Here is a 12,490-nt window from a genome sequence, read left to right as displayed (position 1 = left end):
GGAAATTTATTTGATAAAACCCAACACCAAGAATAGACATTTGAAAGGCAATTTAAAATAAATAAAGAATAGTGAACAACAGGCTGAATAAGTGTACGTTATATGACGTATAAATAACCAACTGAGAACGTGCCTGGTATGTTAACGTAACATATTATGGTAAGAGTCATTCAAATAACTATAACATATAGAACATGCTATACGTTTACCAAACAATCTGTCACTCCTAATCGCTAAATCCCATGAAATCTTATACGTCTAGTCTCTTACGTGAATGAGCTAAATAATATTATTTGATATTTTACGGTAATGTGTTAATAATTTCACACATAAGTCGCTCCTGAGTATAAATCGCACCCCCGGCCAAACTATGAAAAAACCTGCGACTTATAGTCCGAAAAATACGGTACCACGGCCAGGCCCCGCACCAATTAACAGCTATAAACAAGCGTTTACTGTATTACTATTGGCAACTAAAAGGTGTTTAGGGCACGGTCGACCGGTAGGAGGCCACGGGGTAGACCCAGGACACGTTGGGAAGACTATGTCTCCCAGCTGGCCTGGGAACGCCTCGCGATCCCCCAGGAAGAGCTGGACGAAGTGGCTGGGGAGAGGGAAGTCTGGGCTTCCCTGCTTAGGCTGCTGCCCCCGCGACCCGACTTCGGATATGCGGGAGAAGATGGATGGATGGATGGATGGAACTAAAAGTAGATTTGGCTATGGCACCATGAAAGTGTGCATAAGAGACACAACCAACTAAAATGCTGTTTAAGTACATGTATATTTATAAATTAGGAAATGATGGATTATTAATATTTAAGTTTTTAGTTTTAAGGTATGTAAATATTTGCATTTACTATAAATAACCGTGTATTAAACAACAAACAAAAATACTATGTTGACAACTGGAATTAAATCCAATATGTTTAAAGTCATGTGTTTGTATTACTGATTATGTCTAAATATTTTATGAAAAGGTAAAAAAAAGGGGAAAGAAAATAATCCCATTCCTACTAAAACCAATTCAAAACTGCTATGCCGCTTCAGCATTGATTGAAAAAGTAAACAAAACACAATAAATGAGCAAGAACTTTGAAAAAACAGATGTTCTTTAGACATTATATCTTAATGGAAAATGTTTGGCTACAACATAAACTTAAATAGTACGGTCGTTTTAGGAATATGGTCGTAAACCTGTCAAAATGACGGCCTTCGAAGCGATGTTAAATTAGCAACTATATCTATGAACTTTTGAATGGACACGGCCATGACGCCGTTAAACCGAACTAAAATTAAAAAGGACATGTTGACTCCCGCTAAATATAAGTTTAGCAAGTATAATTGTATCCATGAGTTAATTCAGTTTATCAAAGTAGGACAAGCAAACACATGCGGAGCATGATGTCAACTATTGAAGTGACCAGTCGCCACTATCATGTAGTGATTGTGGCACTAAACACCTTCAATAGATTATTAATACTGTACATCACCGAAGCGGCTCACGTCAATGTCCAGCTAATTTTGGCTCTGAATCCTCACCTGCACGTTCACATTAGACACATGTAGAATAGGATCCGACTTTAACACGTGCAGTGTGAAGGTATGAGGTAGCCTATGTTATGGTGGATTCTGCTTGTAATGATATGTTGTGAGTATGTTTGCACACTCCTGCACTCAGTTGGGAGGCCCATTCACAGGGTCACATATTGTTGTGTGTCCACTTTGTGTGTCACTGGTATTGTGTTAGAGAACAAGCTAGTGTGCCAATCACTGATGCCTAACTCCCCCCCTCGCCCCCCACACACACCCCCCATGTGTCCATCTACCTTTGCACCTCTCTGTGCCCTCCCTAAATGTCCCGCTATTGACAGCAAACCAAAGAGCGTGTAAAGCTGTTGATCCAGCTGGCTGATGGGTTTTGTGACAAGGGCCACGCCCATGCCCTGGAGATAAAGAAATGGGTGTCCTCCGTGGACAAGCGCTACAGGGACTTTTCTCTCCGTATGGACAAATACAGGACCTGCCTGGAAACGGCGCTCGGCATTTCTTCTGACTCCAACAAAGCAGTGAGTGTTCACCAGTAAATACATTCTCATGAACTTTATTAGTGATGACTGCGATGTTTTTGTCCATAATCAGCTCTAGCATTTGGCCAAAACATGCTGTTAATCACACTGTACATCACGTTTCAAATGCTGCATGTCCCAAACCTAATTTCCTTCCAGTTTGTTTTAATGAGCTGGTGCTGAGAGAAAGTGTGTGTATTACACATACTGTAGGTGTGGTGCCCGGTGAAAGGCCGCCATGGGCATTGTGAACAACATAATAGTGACAGTCTCACATGTTTTTTCAGAGCAAAGAGCTTCAACTGGACATCATCCCAGCTAGCGCTCCGGGGTCAGAGGTCAAGTTGAGAGATGCAGCTCATGAGCTCAACGAGGAGAAGAGGAAGTCGGCGAGGAGAAAAGAGTGAGTGACACGTTCCGATGGCGTCCTTTGATGGCAACGGCAAACACATCTATTTTTAAATATCAGTATCTGACTGAGGTTATGCCCCTTTATGTCGATAAATTGAATTATATTTCTATTGTAATCAGAAACTTCTCTCAGAAGGATTCATTCTATGACACTGATGCAAAGTAGTGATTCGTTACAATAACAATATAATTATTCACTTTAACAAAGTCAGTCACAACTAGGGATGGGTACCTCTAACATTTGAATCAATACAATACCAATTCACCGTACCTGGGAATTTATATCGGTACACAGCGGTAACAATTTTCGGTGATTGTTTGTGCGGTCATGTGTTAATAATAACTAATAATGTGTTTAATAATAAAATCTATTTTTTTATTTAACAATTAACAGTGAGCTGATTATAAAAAGTGTGCTCTCCAGTTGTTACATCTTGATTTTTTTTACACTTCTGAGTCTCATTTGGAAGTATAATATAGTAAACTTTTCATGCAGTTACAATCTCAAGATGTTAGATATCATTAGTGTATAGACCAGGGGTGTCAAACGTACGGCCCGAGGGCCGGATCAGGCTCGCGAACAGGTTTTATCCAGCTTGCTGGATGAGTTTGCTAAGTATAAAAATTAACCTAAAATGTTTTAATGAAATAAACAGCTGTTCTAAATATGTCCACTAGATGTCGCAAGAGCAATTATTTGTATCTTTGTAGATAATGCTACATATGTACAAAACAAACCACATGATGTTAGTACATCAGTCGAGGAAAATGATCAAACTACATAAATAATAGAGATGTCCGATAATGACTTTTTTTTTTGCCGGTATCCGATATTGTCCAACTCTTAATTACCGATTCCGATATCAACCGATACCGATATATACAGTCGTGGAATTAACACATTATTATGCCTAATTTTTTTGTGATGCCCCACTGGATGCTTTAAACAATGTAACTTTACCATGAATTGATTAACGTGGACCCCGACTTAAACAAGTTGAAAAATGGTGTTACCATTTAGTGGTCAATTGTGCGGAATATGAACTGTACTGTGCAATCTACTAATACAAGTTTCAATCAATCAATCAAAAACAAGGTTTTCCAAAATAAGAGAACAACTTCAACTCCAGTTATGGAAAAAAGTGCCAACATGGCACTGCCATATTTATTATTGAAGTCACAAAGTGCATTATTTTTTTTAACATGCTTCAAAACAGCAGCTTGGAATTTGGGACATGCTCTCCCTGAGATAATCATAATACCCACTACAACTATGGGAAATACTATACTTTGACTTTCACAGAGTGCATTATTTTTATTTTTTTTAAACATGCCTCAATACAACAGCTACAAAAACATTGAAGGCACACAGCTTCAGTCCAGAGTATACTAGAGCATACTTGCCAACCTTAAGACCTCCGAATTCGGGAGATGGGGGGGGTTAGGTAGGTTGGTGGTAGCGGGGGTGTATATTGTAGCGTCCCGGAAGAGTTAGTGCTGCAAGGGGTTCTGGGTATTTGTTCTGTTGTGTTTATGTTGTGTTACGGTGCGGATGTTCTCCCGAAATGTGTTTTGTCATTCTTGTTTGGTGTGGGTTCACAGTGTGGTGCATATTTGTAACAGTGTTAAAGTTGTTTATATGGCCAGTCAGTGTGACCTGTATGGCTGTTGATCAAGTATGCCTTGCATTCACTTGTGTGTGTAAAAGCCGCATATATTATGTGACTGGGCCGGCACGCTGTTTTAATGGAGGAAAAGGGGATGTGACGAAAAGGTTGTAGAGGACGCTAAAGGCAGTGCCTTTAAGGCACGCGCGACCCCAATAATGTTGTCTGGGTGGAAATCAGGAGAATGGTTGCCCCGCCAGATTTTCGGGAGGGGCACTGAAATTCGTGAGTCTCCCGGGAAAATCGGGTGGTTGAAACCGATACCGATAATTTCCGATATAACAATTTAAAGCATTTATTGGCCGATAATACCGGCAAGCCGATATTATCGGACATCTCTAATAAATAGCATCCTGTAATTGGATTTTGATATAATTTTTTTATCTTGATAGATTGAAAATTAACATCAATGAGTTGACTGATGAATATTATCACATCATTTATTCAGAAAATAAAGATAGAATACTATTAACCGCAACATGTAAGTGTAAAAAAATCCAACACCAATATGATTTGTACAATTTCAGAACATGTTCTATTTTTAAACAAAGAAAACAATCTGAAGTTGTCTTTATTTTTAAGTTATCGTGCCGTGATTATACCAGTCCGGCCCACTTGGGAGTAGATTTTTCTCCTCGTGGCCCCCGATCTAAAATGAGTTTGACACCCCTGGTATAGACTATGTCGATGTGTTGCCTAGTCTTTGCCATTAAGCTGAATCTAGTCTTGCACCCTAAAAAGTGTTTATCGTTTAAGTATTGTACTTATGACACTTCAGCTGTGTGATTGTAACGTGCTTCTTAGTTGTAGATTTTGTTATCAAATTTGGAGGGATTGAAATCACCATGTAAAATCACTAATGCTAATCAGTAGCATGTCTGTGGTAAATCCAATGTAAATTAGCAACGAGCCAATTCATTTTCAATAGTAGCACCAAATTGTACGTGTAGTGTTTTCTATCAGGTATACTCGCTTTGTCGGCATTGAAAATTGTAACATTACCTAGAGGCTCAGTGCTGCTTGAGTGCTTGTTTCAGGGCCATTTGTTTGAGCCGGCCAAGTATCCAACCAGACCTGACGTCACGTGCAACAAAGGTATGGAATTGTGGCACAGTTGGATTTTACGTTAATCGATACCCGGTAGTACCAACGGTAATCGGTCAGTGCCTATAAAAGTACTGAGTTTGGTACCCATCTATATCCACAACTGAGTATTATAACCGCAGGTGCCATAATAATAATATATTTTATTTGTATTTGTTTGAAGGCGCGTGCAAAACAAGAATCCATGAACTTTTGCGGCAACATTTCGAATTTAGGAATTTAGAATGGTTATGGTCTCATCCCCACTACCACAATATCCACAATAACATAGTAGTCACTTTGTAGCGCTGCTAGTTTTAGTTTGTTGATAATCTACCGACAAGTGCCTCTTTGAGACCCAACCTGGAAATTAACCAGAAAGACTATATAAATCAGGAGAAAAAAAATTGAGAGCTTGCATGATTAAAAATATTAATCAGGAAGGGAGCCACTTTTAAGCTTTTTATGCTTTAGAAATACTGAAACCAATCCAATGTACTGTAGGTCGATACATGCTAAGATAATCTGAACAAAACATAGAGAGCTTAGCTTTGTGTTATATCCGACAAAGCAAATTAGTTTTATACCTAATAACACATGTCATTAATAATGAATTACTGTACTGTATGCCGAGGGTTCATCTAAAAAGAAGCTGTAAATACAGTTTTTTTAAAAAGTTGCACGGTTGCAGTGTCACGGAACAGTGCCGCACATTATATTTTGTCAATGCACTTTCACTTTTGTACATGTAACAATGTGAATACAATTGCTTTCAACTGATCTCTGTCAGGGATTCCTTTGTGTTAACATGCAGACCACAATGTGTCAACTTTGGCAGAGATCTTTGCTCTTCCTAGTGCCTTTCTATTAATCTTTGTATCTGCATTTTTAGTTTTGTTGACACGTTATCCTAAAATGTTATTATCCAGAGAATGTAATATGGTAGTATGTTTAATTAGGTTGACTTGCCCATAAGCCTTATGCAATACTGTATGTTTTGAACTGATTTTTTTAGCTATGGCAATGACAAGAGAAAATGTGTTTGCCAATTCTTTTCAGGTTTATAATGGCCGAGTTGATCCAAACCGAGAAAGCCTACGTCAGAGACCTAAGAGAGTGCATGGATGTAAGGCCTGTCACCAGTATATCATTTCAGTCACATCTTCAGATATATCAATACTATTGAGTATGATTCCTTTTCCAGCATGTATTTCTATACAATAACATTATATGACAAACCAGTGATTGTGACCCTGCATCACACATTTTAGGGGTGAAAACATTTCACACACATATGATCAGTTAACAAGTACACAACATCCTTGGCCAATAAAGCTGATTCTGATATACCACTTAACATGTGTATGTACTTTACCACTGTTATTTACTGTGAAAGTGAAATACAACTTAACAACTGTAGGGGGAGCCCTGGAACAATTATTCATTAATTTATTTTCTACTGCTTAGTCTGTTAGTACACAGTTTCTTATTTATATAACAGTATTTGTTAAATAAATAAAAACATAGAGAATGAACATATTGTAAAAAAAAAAATCCTGGTTTGATTTCGATATATGTGACTAAACTATGCTCTGACACAAAGACTTACCTGTGGGAGATGACCAGCGGTGTGGAGGAGATTCCTCCAGGGATCGTCAACAAAGAGCACATCATCTTTGGGAACATGCAGGATCTCTATGAGTTCCATCACAAGTCAGTAGAGCTGTATTATTACTGATAGATGTGATGAAGAATATAGATATACAATTTAACAAAGACAAGAGCCGATCGTGGGTCTGTTTCTGCACAGTATATTCCTGAAGGAGTTGGAAAAGTACGAGCAGCTTCCAGAAGATGTGGGTCATTGTTTCGTCACCTGGGTGAGTTGTGATTTGAATGTTTATATTTTAATCTTTATATGAAGCTCAGACATAAAGATGCTACATTTTTCTTATCATGAAAAATACTGCACCGTGTTTCCCACAGTACTGCAATCTGTTTTTTGGGTGTAGGTTGCAGGGGTAGTACCGATTGATACTGATAAATTACGCCATTATCTTTTGTGCATAATTGGCCATGACGTGTGTGCATGTAATTGTAAGAAATGCTGTAGGCGAAGGAATAGTATTGTGGGGGAGACAAACAGGGAGTAACAAACATTTTTAGAGCTCGAAGAAACTTTTTTCTGTTGCTTCTTTAGGTCGTTTTTTTAAATATTACAAACAAGACTTAGACATCTGTGAGTGCTTTGAAAGAGGAAGATGCTCTCGGTAAGAAGAGAGATACAGATTCATGTCGGAATCTCCAAAAGTCTCCAATAACGCTAGATTCGTCATTAGTTGCTTTCTTTTCCAAATCGTAGTTTTAAAACGGTGCTCCAACTTGTATCTAAAAAATGGAAAACAATCACATTACATCACAATCACACAAGCCTTTTTATTCGTTCAGAGTTTTGTGACATTTCGGTTGAACAAACTAATAATTAAAATGTTTAAAAATATATAAGTAAAATGATAATAAAGTAATACATTCAAAAATAAGAAATAAATGTGTAAAAGTTGTCATTATTACTGCAGCAAAACCGGCAATAAATGTGCAAAAACAGAAGTGGTTGTGTTGTAAAGTTGACTCTCACAATTCTGGGGCTTGTGAATGCACCTAGCTCACCCTGATTGTGATTAGTGCTGTATTGTTGGTGTTGTACTTTAGGGGCTTCTGTTGGTGGGTTAGAGTTAGCAATAAAGTTTGAAAAGTGTGCCTACCTCCAGCGCATTACTTGCACAATATTACCTTTAAGCGCTTGTTCCAGGTGGATGAGTTTGCATTCATTTAGCACTAAAATATGACATGATAGCTCCTACTTTTTTTCAGTCTGAATCCAGTTGTCCTTTGCTGCGTCTCACTTCAAAGTTTATGGTTCCACCATATTGCGTTTTTGTTGTTGTTTTGTTTTCTTTAAGCATAGTCTATGTATTTTTGGCTTAAATTTGGCATTTTCAAGCATAAGAAGGCCTAAATTATTACTTATTACTTTTTGTATTTCACGTCGAGAGGGTCTCATTATCCATCCATCCATCCATCCATCTTCTTCCGCTTATCCGAGGTCGGGTCGCGGGGGAAGCAGCCTAAGCAGGGAAGCCCAGACTTCCCTCTCCTCAGCCACTTCTTCCAGCTCTTCCCGGGGGATCCCGAGGCGTTCCCAGGCCAGCCGGGAGACATAGTCTTCCCAACGTGTCCTGGGTCTTCCCCGTGGCCTCCTACCGGTCGGACGTGCCCTAAACACCTCCCTAGGGAGGCGTTCGGGTGGCATCCTAACCAGATGCCCGAACCACCTCATCTGGCTCCTCTCGATGTGGAGGAGCAGTGGCTTTACTTTGAGCTCCCCCCGGATGACAGAGCTTCTCACCCTATCTCTAAAGGAGAGACCCGCCACCCGGTGGAGGAAACTCATTTCGGCCGCCTGTACCCGTGATCTTGTCCTTTCAGTCATAACCCAAAGCTCATGACCATAGGTGAGGATGGGAACGTAGATCGACTGGTAAATTGAGAGCTTTGCCTTCCGGCTCAGCTCCTTCATCACCACAACGGATCGATACAGCGTCCGCATTACTGAAGACGCCGCACCGTCTCATTATGTAAAAACATAAATTTAGAAGATCCTAAACAGGTTATTTTATATTTATTTTAGGAAGCACAGTATTCATACATACTGCTGCAATTTGCCCTTTCAAAGGCAGGAAAAACACAGCGGGATTTATGATGTTTCCCTCTCTTGTATTATTTTATACAAGTCATACATGCTAAATTAAGAAACTTGGTTACGTGCTTGAGCACATGTGTTGTACATGGAGTGGAAAACAATAACCAATGGTGGATCTGTAACGTGTTAAAACATTTTCCCAAAGCTTTTATCTTAGGTCTGTTTTTCTCCCACTCAGGCTGACAAGTTTCAGATGTATGTGAACTACTGTAAGAACAAGCCTGACTCCACGCAGCTCATTTTGGAGCATGCTGGCCCATATTTTGATGTAAGTTGTATAACTTTAAAGTATGATTTTAAATGTCATAAACATGTTCTATAAAAGCCATGTTTGCTGTAACATAATAAGACAAATGATGACTATAAGGACTTGACAGATCTTTTTTCTCTTATGGCTTTACAGGAAATTCAGCAAAGGCATCGTCTCGCCAACTCGATCTCCTCTTACTTGATCAAACCAGTCCAAAGAATAACTAAGTACCAGCTGCTTCTAAAGGTACCGGTAGAATAAACAAAATTACCCACACTACTCCATCTTACAACTTTTCAAAATCTGTACACTTTCAAATATTTGACATAAATCAATGTATCTTCTACTATTGCACATTTTAAAAAAGTGTCTGTTGGCACACAATAACACATCTTACTCCAAATTATCTCTTAAAAGTATGACGTAATAAATTATTTATTGTGTAAAAAATCAGGAAAAGGAAATCTTTGCAGAAGACCACACCAAGGCACGTGGCAGGGCTGCCATATTAGACTTAGACTTAGACTTAGACAAACTTTAATGATCCACAAAGGAAATTGTTCAACACAGTAGCTCAGTTACAATGATGGAAAGTGTAAGGATGGAAAGGACAATGCAGGTATAAATAGACTAATATAGCGATAACATTTTTCAACATATATATGAATACATACATAATATGTGTACAGAATAATATATATACAGATATATTATATTATGTCTATAACATATATACAATATATACCAATGACGATTATTGTTAACTTATCCAGCTGTAGTGCATACATTTTTAGGCACGTATGCGCTGTTTAATGGTTTTAAAACATCCACTGCCACGTTATACAGAGAAACAGTATTGTTTAAAATGACGTCCTCTGTATTGATTTTTTTATTTCTTAATCATTACTCAAAAAATCCACAGATTTTTTTTAAATAAGTGTGCTTGGTTTCTACATAGTAATACACCTTTAGTACAACATTATTTTTTCACTTAAAACACATCGTAGCAAAGGAAATCCACCAGTACAAAAACATATTAATTTTCAGTGGTAATCTGCCGCAGGTAAACAGCAAAATGATGAACATAAGCAACTGCACACCAGTCAGTGCATTCAGTCAAGAAACAAAATTCAGCCTCATAATTGAGAAAATGTAATGAGCAGGACACACTGCCCTTAAACACCAAACATGCGCTATGCGTAGGGTTCCACAATCCATTGGAGGCCCTGTTTTGCTTGAAAAAGTGCATGTCAAATGTCAAATAACAAATTATACTGCTCCCGGCTGAGTCATACCAAAGACTATAAAAATGGGACCCAGTACTTCCCTGCTTGGCACTCAGCATCAAGGGTTGGAATTGGGGGTTAAATCACCAAAAATGATTCCCGGGCGTGGCCACCGCTGCTGCTCATTGATCCCCTCACCTCCCAGCGGGTGATCAAGGGTGATGGGTCAAATGCAGAGAATAATTTCGCCTCACCTAGTGTGTGTGTGACAATCATTGGTACTTTAACTTTAACTTTTAATACTAATACTGCAAACATATTCCTGTCATTGATAAGAATATAATGCTCTAGTGGCACAGTGTAATATTGCTTATCTCATAAAGCAGAAGGTACTGAGTTCAAATCCCGGTAGAAGTTATTATACTAAGGTTTATAAATACCGGTATATGTTTTAATGATGCTGAAATTTTAATTTTGCACTGAAAAAAAATAAAAAATAATTTATTTCCCATGAAGTTGTTTTAGTTTCAGTATCAAACATGCATTTGTTTGATGAAAAAGTCAAAAAATTGTTTCATATGAATAAAAAATATGTGAAAACATTTTGTAATTAGGAAGGTAGGGGTCAGGGGGTCTCTAGATAAAATTCTGCTTTAGGCCCCAATTATGCCTGTGGTGTCCCTGCTAATCTGTCACAGCACCAGTTAAGAAGACCAGCTCTCATTTAGTACACAACGTGAATATTTAAGTTTAAACACTCTTAATACAATCCAACATAATCATCAAATGTGCATATTTGTTCAAATAAGCCATACAGAATATTAAAACAACTTGGTCTGTCTCATTTCTTCATGTTTATGTGTGTGTCTGTGCTCCCTGCATTGTTCACATGATGAAGCGTTCAAATACACTGCGTACATTAAGTAGGCAAATAGGCTCTCAGACACCAATGTAGTTACGCTGGTTTAAATTCTTTATTCATGTACCCCAATGACAATTTGCATACCACTGTTATGGGAACCTTGGCTTTACTACATATAAACATATTCATTTGCCCTACCACCTCTGTTTTATGTTTTAGGAGCTATTGACATGCTGTGAGGAAGGAAAAGGTGAGATCAAGGATGGTCTCGAGGTTATGCTGAGTGTCCCCAAGAGAGCCAATGATGCCATGCACCTCTCCATGTTGGATGGTTGGTTGAAACACACACAAATGTATATACAAAACCCAAAACCTGTGAAGATGGCACGTTGTGTAAATCGTAGATAAAAACAGAATACAATGATTTTCTAATCCTTTTCAACCTATATTCAATTAAATAGACTGCAAAGACAAGATTCTTAACGTTCGAACTGGAAAACTTTGTTATGTTTTGCAAATATTAGCTTGTTGGGAATTTGATGCCTGCAACATGTTTCAAAAAAGCTGGCACAAATGGCAAAAACGACTGAGAAAGTTGAGGAATTCTCATCAAAAACTTATTTGGAACATCCCACAGGTGAACAGGATAATTGGGAACAAGTGGGTGCCATGATTGGGTATAAGAGCAGCTTCCATGAAAGGCTCAGTCTTTTACAAACAATTTGTGAACAAATGCGTGAGCAAATTGTCGAACAGTTTAAGAACAACATTTCTCAACAAGCTATTGCAATGTATTTAGGGATTTCACCATCTGCGCTCCGTAATATCATCAAAAGGTTCAGAGAATCTGGAGAAATCACTGTACGTAAGCGGCTAAGCCTGTGACCCTCAGGCAATACTGCATCAAAAACCGACATCAGTGTGTAAAGGCTGGGCCCGAGCTCATCTAAGATGGACTGATGCAAAGTGGAAAAGTGTTCTGTGGTCTGACGAGTCCACATTTCAAATTGTTTTTGGAAACTGTTGACATTGTGTCCTCTGGATCAAAGAGGAAAAGAACCATCCGGATTGTTCTAGACGCAAAGTTGAAAAGCCAGCATCTGTGATGGTATGGGGGTGTATTAGTGCCCAAGGCATGGGTAACTTACACATCTGTGAAGGTGCC

At 38.5% G+C, this 12,490-nt stretch overlaps 1 protein-coding gene across 2 annotated transcripts in view; it reads left to right on the top strand.

Annotated features, from left to right (window-relative positions):
• triob (trio Rho guanine nucleotide exchange factor b) overlaps window positions 1–12,490 on the top strand; it is a 237,165-nt gene that overhangs the window by 171,344 nt on the left and 53,331 nt on the right. For both annotated transcript variants that reach the window (XM_061951061.1, XM_061951063.1), the window contains exons 25-32: window positions 1,872–2,066; window positions 2,354–2,469; window positions 6,287–6,353; window positions 6,831–6,940; window positions 7,038–7,107; window positions 9,166–9,255; window positions 9,391–9,483; window positions 11,545–11,656. In XM_061951061.1, the coding sequence (XP_061807045.1) occupies window positions 1,872–2,066; window positions 2,354–2,469; window positions 6,287–6,353; window positions 6,831–6,940; window positions 7,038–7,107; window positions 9,166–9,255; window positions 9,391–9,483; window positions 11,545–11,656 (853 nt within the window). The remainder of the gene's footprint in view (window positions 1–1,871; window positions 2,067–2,353; window positions 2,470–6,286; window positions 6,354–6,830; window positions 6,941–7,037; window positions 7,108–9,165; window positions 9,256–9,390; window positions 9,484–11,544; window positions 11,657–12,490) is intronic.

Source organism: Nerophis lumbriciformis, linkage group LG04 (assembly GCF_033978685.3).
Source record: "Nerophis lumbriciformis linkage group LG04, RoL_Nlum_v2.1, whole genome shotgun sequence".
Lineage (NCBI taxonomy): Eukaryota > Metazoa > Chordata > Actinopteri > Syngnathiformes > Syngnathidae > Nerophis > Nerophis lumbriciformis.
The sequence above is the reverse complement of the archived record's forward strand: the minus strand, read 5'-3'. Positions and strand labels throughout refer to the sequence as shown.